The sequence below is a fragment of the Sitophilus oryzae genome, unplaced genomic scaffold (assembly GCF_002938485.1).
Source record: "Sitophilus oryzae breed Bouriz unplaced genomic scaffold, Soryzae_2.0 scaffold_1583_pilon_pilon, whole genome shotgun sequence".
NCBI lineage: Eukaryota > Metazoa > Arthropoda > Insecta > Coleoptera > Curculionidae > Sitophilus > Sitophilus oryzae.
The window spans coordinates 1,078,994-1,095,748 of record NW_022146262.1 but is presented as its reverse complement, the minus strand read 5'-3'; the positions used below and the strand labels follow the sequence as shown (position 1 = coordinate 1,095,748).

The 16,755-nt window shown below is 33.2% G+C and overlaps 1 protein-coding gene across 2 annotated transcripts in view; it reads right to left on the bottom strand.

Moving 5' to 3' along the window:
* Positions 1-719: 719 nt before the first annotated feature.
* LOC115879678 overlaps positions 720-16,755 on the bottom strand; it is a 29,494-nt gene continuing 13,458 nt past the window's right edge. For both annotated transcript variants that reach the window (XM_030896607.1, XM_030896608.1), the window contains exons 10-17: positions 15,215-15,528; positions 13,001-13,330; positions 10,926-11,242; positions 8,361-8,514; positions 5,920-6,102; positions 5,606-5,866; positions 5,380-5,543; positions 720-3,683 (exon numbers count right to left, since the gene is read on the bottom strand). In XM_030896607.1, coding sequence (XP_030752467.1) covers positions 1,792-3,683; positions 5,380-5,543; positions 5,606-5,866; positions 5,920-6,102; positions 8,361-8,514; positions 10,926-11,242; positions 13,001-13,330; positions 15,215-15,528 — 3,615 coding nt within the window. In that variant the 3' untranslated portion in view covers positions 720-1,791. The remainder of the gene's footprint in view (positions 3,684-5,379; positions 5,544-5,605; positions 5,867-5,919; positions 6,103-8,360; positions 8,515-10,925; positions 11,243-13,000; positions 13,331-15,214; positions 15,529-16,755) is intronic.

Sequence of the window (16,755 nt, the reverse complement as noted above, 5' to 3'; positions counted from 1 at the left end):
AAATTTTACATTCTCACAGAAATGTTTCTAAAGCTCTATATTTTTCTCTAGATTATAAATATTGCTTTTTTAAAGCTACTTTGGCGCGTTTAATTGACTACAGCGCCATTCTGTTTTAGTGGGAACTATCGTCTAAGCGATTATTGCGCCACCATATGGAATATTCAAAAAGTAAGCGAATGTAGATTTCTGCTTTTACTAGGTGACGCCATCATGAGTTGAATATTTAAGCTATTCATTTATAGATTTCTATATAATAAAAAAAAACAGCTAGTGTTATCCAGCGTTGAATAGTTGAACTTCAGTTAAAATTTTCTCAAAATTTTAAAAAAATCTGTAAATTTAAGTTCCCAAAAAGTGTAGAGTCAGAGTCATCTATGAATAAAATTTTATACTAATTTTTCTAACACCAGAAAAAATATATTTTTTTGTATCTTTTATATAAAAAAATAAAATAAATGTGTTTTCAGTCAGTTTAATAAAAATCTACTGGCTAAATTAAGATGTACTATCTATATAATATACTTTATAACTATTTTTTGTTTAAAAAACGCCGTCCAGTTGACTTGGGAAATGACGATCGATGATATTTTCCATATAAAATGACAACGATCTTCCTTTCATAGCCATTTCATAACAATTTTTATTTTCTATAGTAGTCGAAATTCAAACAGAAACATTAAAAAATGTGTATTGGGAACAATGAAAAATATCATTACTTTTTCTCATTAGTTTATTTTACGTGAAATGCTTTTTACATCGAAGCATAAAAAGAAAAGCGTTATCGCACATTCCTTACTATCTAAAATTGAGAAAAAAAATATTTTTTTTACAACTGAACTGACATATTATTCTCTCGTTGAAGAAATATAGTTAAGTCTGTTCAACGAGATAATGTATGACAGTGACAGTTCTGTCATTTTAATTATCATTTTTTGGATGTCATCTGTCGAACCTGCCCTTACCCGTTGGACAGACTCTACACCACATTTGGAAAAGTCACTTGAGAAGAACTATATATCAGAATGAAACAAAATTAAAGCAATTTTTCTTAAAACTATTTATAAAAAACAATACGATTTCTAGTTTTATATTACAAATAAGGTTACATAATATGTATCTAACCTAATCAAATAAACTTTTAATCTTATAAACTACATATATTTCTATATACATTTTGGGATGGAGGAACAAAACAGTAAAATTTGTTTAACAAAAAAAATTCAAGAAACTCCCCAGACTTTTACTTAAAATATTACTGTACATATCAAAAGTTTTATCATCAAGTAGGCTTTTATTTTGACAGTTAAAAAAGAGTCAAACTCTTAATTCCCATAAGAATTATTTACCTGTATCATCATACACAGTACACTTGATCATAGAACTTTTTGATCATACTGTATTATAAAGCAGGGACGGGTGAGTAAAACAACTTTATAGCTTCTTACATTGTAAAAAAAAAGTAAAAAAGGATGCCCATAGATTTGTAAAGTATCTATTAAAACGCTGTTAACTGTTAATAACATTTCAGTCAGCGATGGCTTTGAAATGAAGATCGCTGTCATTTTATATGTAAAATTATATGGGAAATGTCATCGATCGACATTTCCAAGCCAACTGAACACCGTTTTCTCGATCATACTGTATTTATTTTGTGCAGAAATCCATATTTCGGCAGAAAACTGTATTAAATTTTTTACGTTTTATGTTTTCTACGCATAATTTTTTTAACCAAAAACGTGAAAAAAGCGCAGAGACGCATAAACGCCAATCTCTGCTACAAAAACGAAATTAATCATCAACATCCATTGGAGTTACAGCCTCTGTTGCCCCCAAGTTGGAACTACTATCAACCTCCATTGGAGCACTTTCATCCATTTTTTCCACAGCTTCACTATTACTGGGTTCAATACTTGAAGAAGTTTCAACAACTGGTTGTTCTTGAACGAGAGTTTCTTGCTCAGAAATCACGTGATCATCTTTTTCGTCAATTGCATCACTCGCTTCAGTAAATTCTGACCCTTTCTCATACTCAGAAGAAAACTCATCTTCGGTAACATCAGGTAAAGGAATATCTTTGACCTGGTCTAATTCAGTAATAACATTTTCTTGAGCCGAGCTACCGATTTCTGAGCCCTGTGAGTCAGTTAATTGTTTGTCCACGTCCTCTCTGACAGCACTGTCATATTCAGACATTTCTTGATTACTAGGTTCGCCCAATTCTTCTGCTGTATCTAATTTGCTTTCATAATCTTCACCAGTTGTTATGTCTGCATCATTATTTTTAGATTCATCAATGGAATCAGAAATCAGATTCTCTATTTCATCATCTTTAGATTGCACTAATTGACTATCCAGATTATCATCTACTTCTGTATCATCTTTAGACCCCAACAACTCAGTGTCTGAATTATCCAAATTACCAGCTACATTTGTATCATCTTTAGACTCCAACAACTCATTTTCTGAACGATCTAAATTACCAGTTACTTCTGTATCATCTTTAGACTCCAACCACTCATTTTCTGAACGATCTAAATTATCAGCTACGCCTGTATCGTTTTTAGATTCCAGCATCTGATTATCTAAATTATCCACATCATCAACTGCATCTGTATCATCTCTAGATTCCAACAGCTCTTTTTCTGAATTATTCAGATTTTCTACTGTTCCTGTATCATCCTTCGACTCCAACATCTGAATTTCTGAATCATCTACATCATTTTTAGATTCTTCTGTATCATTTCTAGATTCCAACAGCTCTTTTTCTGAATCGTCTCGATTATCTACTGCATCTGTATCATCTTTAGATTCCAATATCTCAGCTTCTGGTTTATCAACAACACTAGCCGCATCTGTATCATCATTTTTAGTTTCAGAGATCTGATTTTCTTCATCTATTTTATCATCTGTAACATTTTGAGCAATTTCTTCGGTTGAAGAAGATACACCAGGATCTTCACTGTCTGAAACTTTTTCTATGGCGTTTTCATTTAATGAGTGATCAGATTTTTTTTCGTGTTCCTCATCTTTTTCAATTGCTGCTTCATTATTTTCAGATTCACCTAACGCAACTGGTTCGTCGGTATCTTTATTTTCTAGGGTTTCAGTTGTATTTGTAACACTGTTCTCTTCAGTTTGATCCAATGATTTTTCTGCCGATTCTTCAGATACCTTTTCTGTTTCTTCACTCGTACTGGATTCCTTGGTTACACTTTTATCTTCCATTTCAACATCATCGTCAAGATCTATAGTTTTAGTTTCTTCTGTATCATTTGATGAAGCTGTCGCCTTTTCATCAGACTCCACTAAATCTACAACAGAGGATGCAGCAACGGGTTCAACATCGTCGTCAAGCACCACAGTTACCGGCGAGCTGCTTTCAGTCTTTTCGACGGATTTTAGTTTTTCAGTGGTAGTTTCATGATGATCCAGCAATTTAGCCCTTCTAATTTTCTTAGAGGCCGGTCTTGGAGACTGATTCTCTTCAAAATTCCTCGAATCTGCTTTGCTTGTAGATCTCCCGCTCTTAAAACTAGTATTCTTGTCTGTCTCGTCCGGTTTTCTTACCAAACCTAGGACGTCAAGCATGCTGTGCGTAACTGAGGCGCTCTTCGCGTCGGTCACCGATGGATAAGCGGATTTTCTTTCGCATATCGCTAAATGATTAGCCATTTGATTGCCTGTAAGAAAGTTAATAAAAATATAAATTAAAAAATCACACTTGTCAAAAGTCAAAGTAAAAATGTAGCCGTGGCTACAATGCGACGTACATTCGTCAAATATTACCTTTGAACAAGAAGACTAAGGAAGGAGCATATCAAAAATCTTAGGTCCACCGCGATGGGCCTCAAATATGGCCGACTTAAATTCCGGTTTATCAGTGCCGTTCTAATTTTATTTAAAAAATGTAAAACTATGATGTAGGGTAGACGTGGGGTAGACTCAATATATTTTTTTATTTTACGTTGTGAATAAATGTTGGTAGTTATTAAAATTGTTATAAAAATATAAAACTCTATTAAACCATAAACATCCGATACGCTACTGAAGCAGGTACGTCAAATTGACGTATCTAAATTCTTTGACATCTAATCTTTGACAAGTAGTAAATAAAAGCAAAAATGCAAGAAAAAATATGTAATTACTTAATTTAAGTGAATTTCATAAATGATCGGTTTACTACACGTATGTATATTATATAGTCACTTACTAGCGAAAAGTTGTTCCATTATTTCACTCGATTTTTGACGAGATCTACCGCACGCTACACAACCAACTATTTTAGAGTCTACTTCGATAAATCGCGATAGTGTGTGTAATGTTAATTTAAGTTCTGCCACAATTTCTATCTAGATTAACTACCTTTATACAACTATCAGTAGTAGTATAAATAATAATAAATAACATAAAATAAGCTCCGTAAAGACTGACAAATCCACAAAATTTCAAATCAAATTCAAATGTGTCTAATGAATCGTCAAACAGAACTGTCAAAGATCCCCACCCTAGAGTCCTTTTTCCGCCCACCATGCATGAATACATGGATAGCATTATGCTCCTTCCTTAGTCTTCTTATTCAAAGAATATTACGCTTTATTCACATATTATATACAGGATGTCTCAGAAATAAGCGCAGATATTTTAACTGGTAGTATATTTCGACCCCAGAAACGCGCCTAACTTTTTGGAGAAAAAAAAAATGTTGAAAATTTTAAATTTTTTCTTGATATTTTCAGGAAAATTTTAAACAACTTTTTAGTGCCACTTGTTCAGTTTCTGGAAATTAGTTTATAGTACTTTAGGAGAACACAATGTTGCCCAACAATTTAACTAATGCAGGTTGGTGTTTCAGAATCATTGTCGCAGAATCTGCAGTAAAGACTTCCTTAACACAGGTTGAGCTTGTTCAGGTAACGCTTGACAGCCATGTGTCCTGTCAAGAGGCCTGTTTTAATCCGCACCTTATTCCTGCTAAGCATTAGCAGTTCTTTTGTGGTTTTAGAGCTAGGTCCTTGGATAAAGGCATTGCTGTGCCTGTACCCCTGTCTGTTTCTCCAGTGGACATTCTACTTTTCCTTGATCCAGAGTTTTAGTGCACTACAGGTCATACATTTTGGTATCCCAGTACTGGCTCTGGACCAAGATAGGATGCCGATGGTCCTTGCATAGCTAGCTCATTGGGTTTTTCGTTGCCTTGGATGCCGCTGTGGCCCGGCACGCAGGATAATTGAATTCCACCCCTTAAAATATCTGCACTTAATTTCCCTATAAAATATATTCTTGAAATGAGACACCCGTTTTCTTTTTCGTCAAAAACAAAAAAATGTGTGTAAAGTTCTAAATACGATTATTTCAAAATAGTAGCAATATATTTACCATCTCTACTTCTGTATCCACAAATGCAAAACATTTCGTAAGGTAGAGGATCTTCTGAAATGTGAGCCTGAAATGTTTTACTACACTTTGCATTGTGCTCTTGCATGGCGTTAGAACAACAAGTAGAGTACTGGCAATTGGGATTTTGACAACTTTCGAAAGAGCTGTAAATAATAAAAAATATATAATTATTGTATACAGAAAGATAAAGATCTATGTAACTTACGGAAAATGCTTAGGACTATCCATCAGTGAATTGCATTCTTTACATTTCAAATTCTTGGACAAGTTGAAGAAGAGCGTGTTGAAATTAATTCCTTCGGCGTCGCACGGATAAATGTCCATTTTCGATTTGGGTACCATAACACCGTTCCTAGGCGCAACCCAACTGATGAGACCGGTTTTGCCTCGCTGAGACGCGTGCATTTTCATTTGGTGGTCCTTCAAAACCTCTTTCTGGACGAACCATAGGTTGCACTTTCCGCATCTGCAAAAAAATCTGTTAAATAGATCAAGGGATTTTTAAAAATTGATTTTTACCTTTTCGCAAATTGTTTCTTTTGATGTTTCTGTAAATGTTGTATGAAGTAGCTCATGTTCTGGACAATGTTGCGAGAGGCCGAGAATACTGTGGTAGATTTTAGGCAGAAGGGGCACTGGATTGTGGGACCGTTGTCGTGCTGTTTGTAGAAATGGTCGATAACCTGTCTATGATTTGAGCACCTACAAAATAAAAATGTGTAATTTGAGCATATAAAAAATACACTATAAGTTACAACCTTTATGGTGACAGCTAATAAATTATAAGCGATACCAATTAAACTTTTAGTTATGTAATCGACAGCGGGGATTTTAAATTCATTGTTGCCAAACATGGACGTGTTAGAAACCGGGCTGACTAACTGGAATTTAAATTTCCCGCTAGCGATTCAGGTGGTAGCTCTGCTGTAAAAAATGTCAAGTTGCCACATTTATTTATTTATTTCCTGACACTGTCATTCGTTTTGCCCCTTTAGTTCTGTGTTACAAATTTTTGGTTTAAGTGAATTGTGCTGTGATACATTAAGCTTAATTTTTTTACTAGCAGACCTTGCAATTGAACAGTGTTCTTTGTTGAATCCCTTTTAGTGCGAAGTGTACAACATAATATTAAATAATAGCCGTTGCAAAAAACTCATCGCAGTAAATAATAACTGTTTATAATTATAATATATAATTATTTATTATAATAATATATAATTAATTATAATATATATATTTATAATTAATTTATTTTTGTTTCATAAAATATTTTGATTAAAAGAAATATGTTGAACTGGGCAACGCTGTGCCGGTCAAGCTTAATCACGTGACTAAAGTTTATTTGGTATGCTCTATAAAACTAAATCAGTAAAAGTATAGCTTCATTCAGAACCTCGCAATTATACTCTGTTTTTTTTCTCAGGTAAGATTTCGACAGACGATGACAGAAGAAAAGCAGATGACGTCCCATACCAATCTATTTATTTTACTAAAAGAAGTTTCTAATAATTTTTAAGTTAACTATGGATGGGTTTAAATATAAATCCGTCATGCGTCGTCTCTTGTTGTTTTTAACCAGTTTTATTGGTTTATTTCAAAAATGACAGATCGTATTTCAATTTTATTGGTTTGACGGAACGATGAAAGACAAACGGACGCCGATGCGTATGAACTCGCCTTTAGATTTTTGACGCTTGTCAAAGTCTTGCCAAATTATAAGTTATAATTTTGTGACAACTTTTGTCAAAAACCCTGCGTTTTGGAAGATGATGCATTTTGATTTGTGTTATTACGTGTGTTTTGTGTCTTTTGAAGGCAAGTGGAGGAAAAATCGAGTGAAAATTAACTGTAGGCAAAATAGGCAGAAAGTGTTTGGTTTGGTTGTCTGGATACAGATACACCAATAAAAATAAAGTTACCATCAATAAAGTTCGTATACCATCTCGTCGTAGATAAGTGCATCTCGAATATGGTAGAAGGACCATACTCTAAACACATACTAAAAACTAGAGTAGCTGTAAAATATCGACATCACACGATCGGTAAATAATGGATTTTAGTACTGCAGAAAAATAATGTCAAAAGGTACTGGTTTAAAGAAATTAAGATTAAAGTTAATTAATCAACATTTAAGGTATAAAATTTGGTGTTATTATTAATAAAATAGTTTGTTTTATTTATGTTGTTTTAATTATGTCTGCGGAATATTACAAATTTGTATGTATTATATATGCTGTGTGGTGTCTTGTTCTTGTTTGTTAACACATACCGTTTTTTATTAAATAAAATAACTGGATTACATTTTTTCAGTTACAGTTTTTTTCACAATAGTTTCTAGTAATCACTTGTCAGTCAAATTTTAAATATATTAATTTCCTGCTATGCGTTCCAGTTGTAGCAACTTATTTCTTTGTAAAATAAAATAAACTACTTTGAAATTAAAATGACAGACACATCTATCACTAAATCTTCTCGTTGGACAGACTATAGTGGAATAAATTAGTGGTTTCAATTAGCGTAGAAGTTTGTTCCTGTAATTTGAATGTAAGCATTCAGAACGTCAAAATTAGTGGTAGGAATTTTCAATTAGTGGAAAAAGTTAAACTTTTAACTTTTTCACTAATTATATTTCAAAATTTGCGACAAATGTGATGATATTCGAGATTTTATTTTTTAATAATGATAACCCAATAAAATTCACATTGTTACTGCTACTTTTTCTGTTCTATAAGAAGGTGTTATCAGCTTTTAAAACCTCTGTTTCACCTTTGAGCTTCCATCATAACCTTTCATTTTTTAAACATGGTCCTGGATTTTTTTAATGGGTTTTAAAAGCCCCTAAGGTCCAAAAACCAATAATATCATTTCGTAGATTACAAAAAAATATCAATTATCAATAAAAAATAAAGTTCTACTTTCTGTTTTAGGTAAATTTAAAAAAAATGTGAATATACCCTTACCTATATCCACAAGTACCACACTGATATGGCAGTTCAGATGGACCATGCTCTTTGGACATATGTTTACCCAGAACAAATGGATTCATATACTGGGTCTCGCAAATCAGGCATACAAACCCGTTATCGTGTTTGGTCTCGACAGGATGAGCAGTAGCTAAAATATTTTATAAATTTAGTTTTTTTTGTTACTTTTTCTCAAAAGTGGCTCACCCATATAACTTTCTTATTTCTTTCACATAAAAAAATCGAGATTTGGTATGTTAGTATACGATACAAATTAGGATTGATTAACTAAATAAATTAATAAGGATTTTTCAATTGTCTTCGGTCACTACCTGTTTCACGGAAAATGACTACAGGTACATTCAGGCTGAGAGCGTCGAGCGTCGCGTCGCGTTTGAGTCGCGTCCGCGTGTCAAAATGGAATTAATTCGCTTAACTTAAATTAGACCGTTCAGGCAGACAGCGTCGCGTTTGGCGTTGCTCTAGCGTCCGCTGAGCGTCGGTGTTCAAGTTCAATGGGGCGGACGCGACGCAAACGCGACGCGACGCTCGACGCTCTCAACCTGAATGTATCTTACAACTTTTGATTTTTAAATGACTAAATTATTTTTTTTTCTATGACCATAAATGTAACGACAATTTGACTCGAAATACCAAATGTGTGGTACCAAATTTTTCGTAAAAAAATACAAAATTTTAATGAACATAGCTTTCCATAAAATCAATATAATGAAAAATATACGAAATAATATACATGTACTGATTTCTTTCGAAAATCGACAACTATGAAACTATGATCCCTTCCCCGACACAAACGGTACATTGTAAGACAGGCAATTGTAGAGAGAAACAAGCCCTATAACATAGGAGATAACATTTTAATGAACAGTGCTTTCCATAAAATCAATAAAAGAAAAATATACGAAATAATATACATGTACCTACTGATTTCTTTCGAAAATCGACAACTATGAAACTATGAACCCTTCCCGGACACAAACGGAACATTGTGAGACAGGAAATTGTAGAGAGAAACAAGCCCTATAACATAGGATACAACATTTTAATGAACAGTGCTTTCCATAAAATCAATAAAATGAAAAATATACGAAATAAAATAAATGTACCGATTTCTTTCGAAAATCGACATCTATGAAAATATGAACCCTTCCTGGACACAAACGGTACATTGTGAGACAGGAAATTGTAGAGAGAAACAAGTCCTATAACATAGGATACAACATTTTAATGAACAGTGCTTTCCATAAAACCAATAAAATGAAAAATATACGAAATAATATACATGTTCTGATTTCTTTCGAAAATCGACATCTATGAAACTATGAACCCTTCCTGGACACAAACGGTACATTGTGAGACAGGAAATGGTAGAGAGAAACAAGTCCTATAACATAGGATACAACATTTTAATGAACAGTGCTTTCCATAAAATCAATAAAATGAAAAATATACGAAATAATATACATGTACTGATTTCTTTCGAAAATCGACATCTATGAAAATATGAACCCTTCCTGGACATAAACGGTACATTGTGAGACAGGAAATTGTAGAGAGAAACAAGCCCTATAACATAGGATACAACATTTTAATGAACAGTGCTTTCCATAAAATCAATAAAATGAAAAATATACGAAATAAAATAAATGTACCGATTTCTTTCGAAAATCGACATCTATGAAAATATGAACCCTTCCTGGACACAAACGGTACATTGTGAGACAGGAAATTGTAGAAAGAAACAAGCCCTATAACATAGGATACAACATTTTAATGAACAGTGCTTTCCATAAAACCAATAAAATGAAAAATATACGAAATAATATACATGTTCTGATTTCTTTCGAAAATCGACATCTATGAAAATATGAACCCTTCCTGGACACAAACGGTACATTGTGAGACAGGAAATTGTAGAGAGAAACAAGCCCTATAACATAGGATACAACATTTTAATGAACAGTGCTTTCAATAAAATCAATAAAATGAAAAATATACGAAATAAAGTAAATGTACCGATTTCTTTCGAAAATCGACATCTATGAAAATATAAACCGTTCCTGGACACAAACGGTACATTGTGAGACAGGAAATTGTAGAGAGAAACAAGCCCTATAACATAGGATACAACATTTTAATGAACAGTGCTTTCCATAAAATCAATAAAATGAAAAATATACGAAATAAAATAAATGTACCGATTTCTTTCGAAAATCGACATCTATGAAAATATGAACCCTTCCTGGACACAAACGGTACATTGTGAGACAGGAAATTGTAGAGAGAAACAGGCCCTATAACATAGGATACAACATTTTAATGAACAGTGCTTTCCATAAAATCAATAAAATGAAAAATATACGAAATAAAATAAATGTACTGATTTCTTTCGAAAATCGACAACTATAAAAATATGAACCCTTCCTGGACACAAACGGTACATTGTGAGACAGGAAATTGTAGAGAGAAAAACAGTTCTTTCCATAAAATCATTTTCGCTAGACATACTTTTGAAATAACTCTTAATGACAGAAAACTTACCTATGTGCTTCAGTAAATCGTTTGCCGTAGACACGCTGGCCAAACAGTACCGACACATCTGCCCGTCCTTGGACACGTTATGCGCGTGCTTGAACAAATGATTCATCAGAACAATGTTGTTGTTAAAGGTCTCCTTGCAAAAGGAACACTTCATGTTCAAGGTTATGTTGGTTCTGGGCGGATAATTATCAATGGTACCGTAATAGTAATTTTCTAACGGTACCATTTGCTCGGGTACGTCAGGCGATGTAGATTTCGGGGGTCGGTTCATTTCGGTGTTGGTTGGTGGTGGGGGTTTAGGCGATTCTGGTTCTTTTCTGGAAATAAAAAGTTATGATTAAAAAATGTTTACGCCTTTGTGGCGTGTTGATTTCTTGAAAATATTTCATTTTTTTTCGCCAGGAGAAGAAGATCTACAAAATAAAAAAGGTATTTTTTGTCTCCACTGCGTTGATCCAACAGAGACCAATTTGTCAGCAGCTTTTGCTAATAAAAGAAATTTGCCTAACTGACATGTTAGTGCTTAACGTTTAGGGAGGTATATCTCCTCCCGTTGCGTCGTCAGAAGCAAAAAACACAAAGAACAAAGAAAATAACTATAAGTGTTCTTGAATAGTTGTATATAGATATTTTAAATACTTTTTTTACGTTGTCCTTTGTATTTTCCTGCTTCTGACGACTGAGTTAGACAAATTTATTTAATTTTATTAGTGAAACAATACAGACAAATTAGTCTCCGTTGGATCAATGCAGTGTTGACAAAAAACATCTTTTATATTTTGTATAAAAACCCAGAAGACTTTTCAAGAAGTTATGACTCGTCATAATTCCGATATTAGTCTTAATTTTATGTTTAACACTGTATATATTTACATTGTCTTTATCACCTTTCTCTATGCAATACTGTCTTAATGAAACTATCTTTAAAACACTTTAAATTTCGCTACTATTGAGGCAAACTGGTTTATATAATATTTGGATATATCCCACTTCTGATGCATCATAGGATAGGTAAATAATAATAAATTTTAGTACTGTAGAAAGACAAGGTAAAAAGGTACTGGTTTAAAAAAATTAGGATTACATTTAATTAATTAACATTTAAGGAATAAAATTGAGAAGGAATTTGTAAATTATTGAAATTATTATTAATAAAATATTTTGTTTTAGTTATGTTGTGTTCTATGTATTCCTGTGCAATATTAAAACTTGTTTTATTTGAACATAAGTTATACCGGGTGCGTCTCAAAAGTGGCTCACCCTTATAACTTTTTTATTTTTTTTTTCAGTTAAAAAAACGACATTTGGTATGTTAGTATATGATATAAATTAGGATTAATTGATGGTATTCAATATTTATTTTCGGTCATTTCCTGTTTCACCGGAAATGACTACAACTTTTGATTTTTAAATGGCACCTTCAGTATTATTTTACTTTATTCGACAGAAAATAACACTCTGAATAGAATGACATATCATATGACAACTTATGACATTTTCGCATATGGTTTATTTTAAATTATAACAAGTGGTTCATAACAAGAATCTGACTCAAATACCAAGTGTGTGGTATCAAATTATACATAAAAAATACTTTTTCTAAATATGCTAACGAGCCACCCTCGTTCCGTTTGAAAAAATTGAGATATAATTAAAAATACGATTTGGGCATCTTTTAACCAGCCAGGACAAGACACTAAAAACATTAGACAATCAAATCCATTTTGCCAAGGCTTCTTGATTAAAAATTAGTGTTTTTAACATAGCCATGGTACTCTAGATTGTCAAAAGTTGATATATGATATGTCTTCCTATTCAGAATGTCGCTTTCTATCGAATAAAGTACAAAAATACAAAGGGTGCCATTTAAAAATCAAAAGTTAGAGATTTCCAGTGAAACAGGAAGTGACCAAAAACAATTGAATACGTCAATCAATCCTAATTTATGTCATATACTAACATACCAAACGAGCCACTTTCGAGACGCACCCGGCGTATTTTAATTGCTATTATCGACAGCTGTAAAAAAAAACAGCTATAAAAGGCAGGGTCGGACTGGCCACGCCCGAACGTACCTTTTACGTTTCTTCACTACAGAGACCGCTTCCGGCGCCTTGGCCGGCGGCTGGACCACCGGTGCCGCTTTGGGCGCCGGCTTAGGCGCTGGCTGCTGCTGCTGAGCCGGCGGAGCCACGGTTCCCGGCTGGACGGGAGCCGGCGTCAGCGCCCAGCTGCGGAACGGGTTCATGGCCACCTTGTTGAGGCGCACGAAGAGGCTGTTGCCGCCCTGCGTCTGGCGCGTTTGCTCGGCCAGGTGCACCACCAGGTTGTCGAAGGCCTGCATCGAGGTGGTGCCGAACCATTCGCGCCACACCAGCTCGTCCAGGAACTGCTGGATTATTTGCCTAGAACGAAAGATTTTGTTTGGGTATTGCAAGAATTAGAAAAATTTTAAAATTTAGTTATTAAAAAAAGTTGATTGAAATACAGTCTGACAAACGGATCTGACCATAGATAAAAAAAATACATTTAGATTGGAATACTGGGCTTGCCACCAAAACTTACAATTACTTTGTATCGCGTACACTAGGGCGCTACTATAGCGGTTGCTAAAAATAATCGCAAACAAGGATCAGAAAGCATATTCTCTTGTCAAAGTCAGTATCTTCAAAAATCTTAATCTTTTCTTCTAAATTTAATCTACAGGGTGGTACGAACTGTATTCTGTAAACTACGGCAGCATATTCTGCAGATAAGAATAGGTAAAAAAGTTCATATAAATGTATGTTCTAAAATGCTTAGTTTTGGTGATACAGGGTGTAGAAGTTTCGTACTCATTTCAATTTTATCCAAATAATTTCTGAAATAACATCAATATTTGAATGAAAATTGGCGTCTAGGAGTTTTTTGACATGAGAAATTTGATTGTGATGTCAATATGACTCCTATTTGAAGGGGGGCACATACATGTGTTTTAACTGTTTTGAAGAGTAATACCTTTTTGTTCATACCTGTATAATACTATTGGGTGAGAAAATATACATTTTCGTGATTTTTTACGTAAAAATAACTCTTAGTAAAAATATCTACAAGCAACCGTTCTCAAGATATTTAGAATGGAAGTAGTCAATACATGTCATTATTGAAAAAAATATAAACATGTGTTGAATAAATAAATAAATAAATAAATAAATGCCTTTATTGTCAAAAAATTTTTCAATTTGTGGACAAAGGTAAACTAACAAACAAAGTAAAAAAAAACAAGGTACACAAACAAACAAACAAAAGATAATACAAAACATTATACAAATAATATTGTCAGTCTTATTGTTAAAATAAACATATATAAATGTTTACAATGTCAAAGAACAAAAAAATCATAAATAATATTCAAAAAATATTTAGCCAGTTTATAGAATATCAATGACCTCTAAATAAATTAATTTCGATGTCATTAGTAAATATAGCAATAGCAAACATTAGACCAGTGTTTTCAAGATCAAATTCGATTTTCAATTCAAATATAATTCATTTACGGCGTAGAAAGCCTTGTCTAGTAAATAAGAGTTCACTGCTTTGACGAAATGAAAAAATGATGTTATGGATTTGATTTCAAATGGCAGGTGATTGTTTTTTTTCGAGTTGTATAATACAGAGAATATTATAATATAGAACTATTAAAATATATGATATAATCACACCCCCTCTACAAGTAGAAGTCATATTGACATCAAAATCAAATTTCTCATGTCAAAAAACTCCCAGACATCAATTTTCATCCAAATATTGAGGATTTACATGTGTGGATCAGTGTGGAAGTAAATCGCATAGGGATCTTATTAAGTCAAGTGAGAGAAATGCGACGACGTGTTATTGCGGAGTTGCCGGTACGCCTTTCCCTGTCAAGTAAAGTAAAATCACGATTGCAAACCGGTTATTTTTAGATAAGACTTCCGGAATACAGTTAGGACCACCCTACATATTGCCAGATTATCAGATGACATATTTTTAAATAAAAATTAAATTTTGTTTTTGGAAAGTACAAAATCTCAAAACCTCATCGACCTGAATAAACATACCACCCCTAAAAATATATGCACTTATTTAAGACTCACTCCGTATAAGAAATTTACAGATTTTAACTTTTTATTATATTGTCCTATCTGAATATGTTTATCAAGTAAGATTTTATACAGTGAATTGTTTGTATGTTTTTTATATGTTTATTGGCGTGTGTCTAAATTATTTTTTGTAATATTGATATGAATAAATTATTATTATTTGCCTACCTTGAAAGTAACGAAAGCGTATTCTGGAACATCCTAGGCACGATCCTCCTCAAATACTCCATAATCGTTCTATTCGAATTATTCGAATCCATAGAAGTGGACTGTACCACATGGTTAAAGCCCATTTGGACTAAAGTGGCTTTATCCACTGTCAGGTCGGTGACTATAACACTGCTGGGATGAACCCACTGAACCAAAGGTTCGAGAATCTTCGAAAAACGCCTCTTGTAATTCCTGTCTCCTTCGGCCAGAGGTTCGACGGCTTTCAATCTGACTAATTTGGTGGCTACTTCTAAAATACCCAGAACTTCCACCTAAAATTCCATTAGTTTAAAAAAGGGTGATAACCTACTAAGTAGATCTTTAAACTAGGTTTGTTCCAACACAGAAAATTTGTACTGTTCTAGAAACTGTCCTCTTTGTCATTTATCATAATATTTAGTATAAATATAAAATATAAAAACAATTATTTAAAAACGTTTTTATGTAAAAACGATAAATACGAAATAAAACTTGAGGAATCAGTAAATTATAAACAGAAAATAGCCAAAGAAAAACAATAATCAGTTGACACAATCTTAATACGCACGTCAGTTCCTCTAATTCTTGCTTTTAAGCTGGTATCGAATTTTGGTTAAAACGCAAAAAAATGGTTCGCTAAACGATTCTCTCGTTGATGGAACGCATTTTCTCTACTGCGAATAAGCGTAATCATACCAACATATACCTTATGGTCGAAAAAAAAAACGGCGTCAGATGGCTATGAAATGAACATCGCTGTCATTTTATATGTAAAATTATTTGGGGAATGTCATCGATCGTCATTTCCAAGCCAACTGGACGCCGTTTTTTTTTTCGATCATACGGTATATATTACACTATATCGCTAGTCAGAAATAGAAATTGAAGCCAAATTTTTAAGATGGAGGTAGAATGTATTACATTCTACTACATATTATTAGTAGATATACTACATTCTACATTCTACAAGATGGAGGTATACAAAATCCACATAAGTCGATCCTTTTCGTTCAACAGCTTTGAACTACGCAAGCGTGAGAAGTGCTTCTTGATTAGTTGATTTATTTCATACTAACCAATAGAAGTAGTTTTCTAAGTTTCTATCTACCACGTAAATCAATTTAGCGTCTGACTATTCATGCCTTTACTTATAAATTTAAATTTAATTTCTGACATATTTAAACAAAATCAAGAAACAAATAGATATGTTGAATATAAACAACTAAAATAACAGATTGAAATAATGCCATTACCAATAAAAAAATAATATATTATACGTTATTAATATTTAGAGTTTAAAATAGTGCGTGGGCAGGTGACAGCGTTCAGCGATGAAGTAGGCGAATCAGATCGTTTTATTTGGTGCGTGCGCATGAAAATCCTGTTGAACGAAAAGGATAGACTTATGCAAGATTTATATTCCTATTTCTTTTCTTTGGTTTCACTTTCCACTCATTGTGTAAATGCGGTAGTAGCAATATATTTGCATACCACGAACGGTTCTTTGTTATGTTGGAACA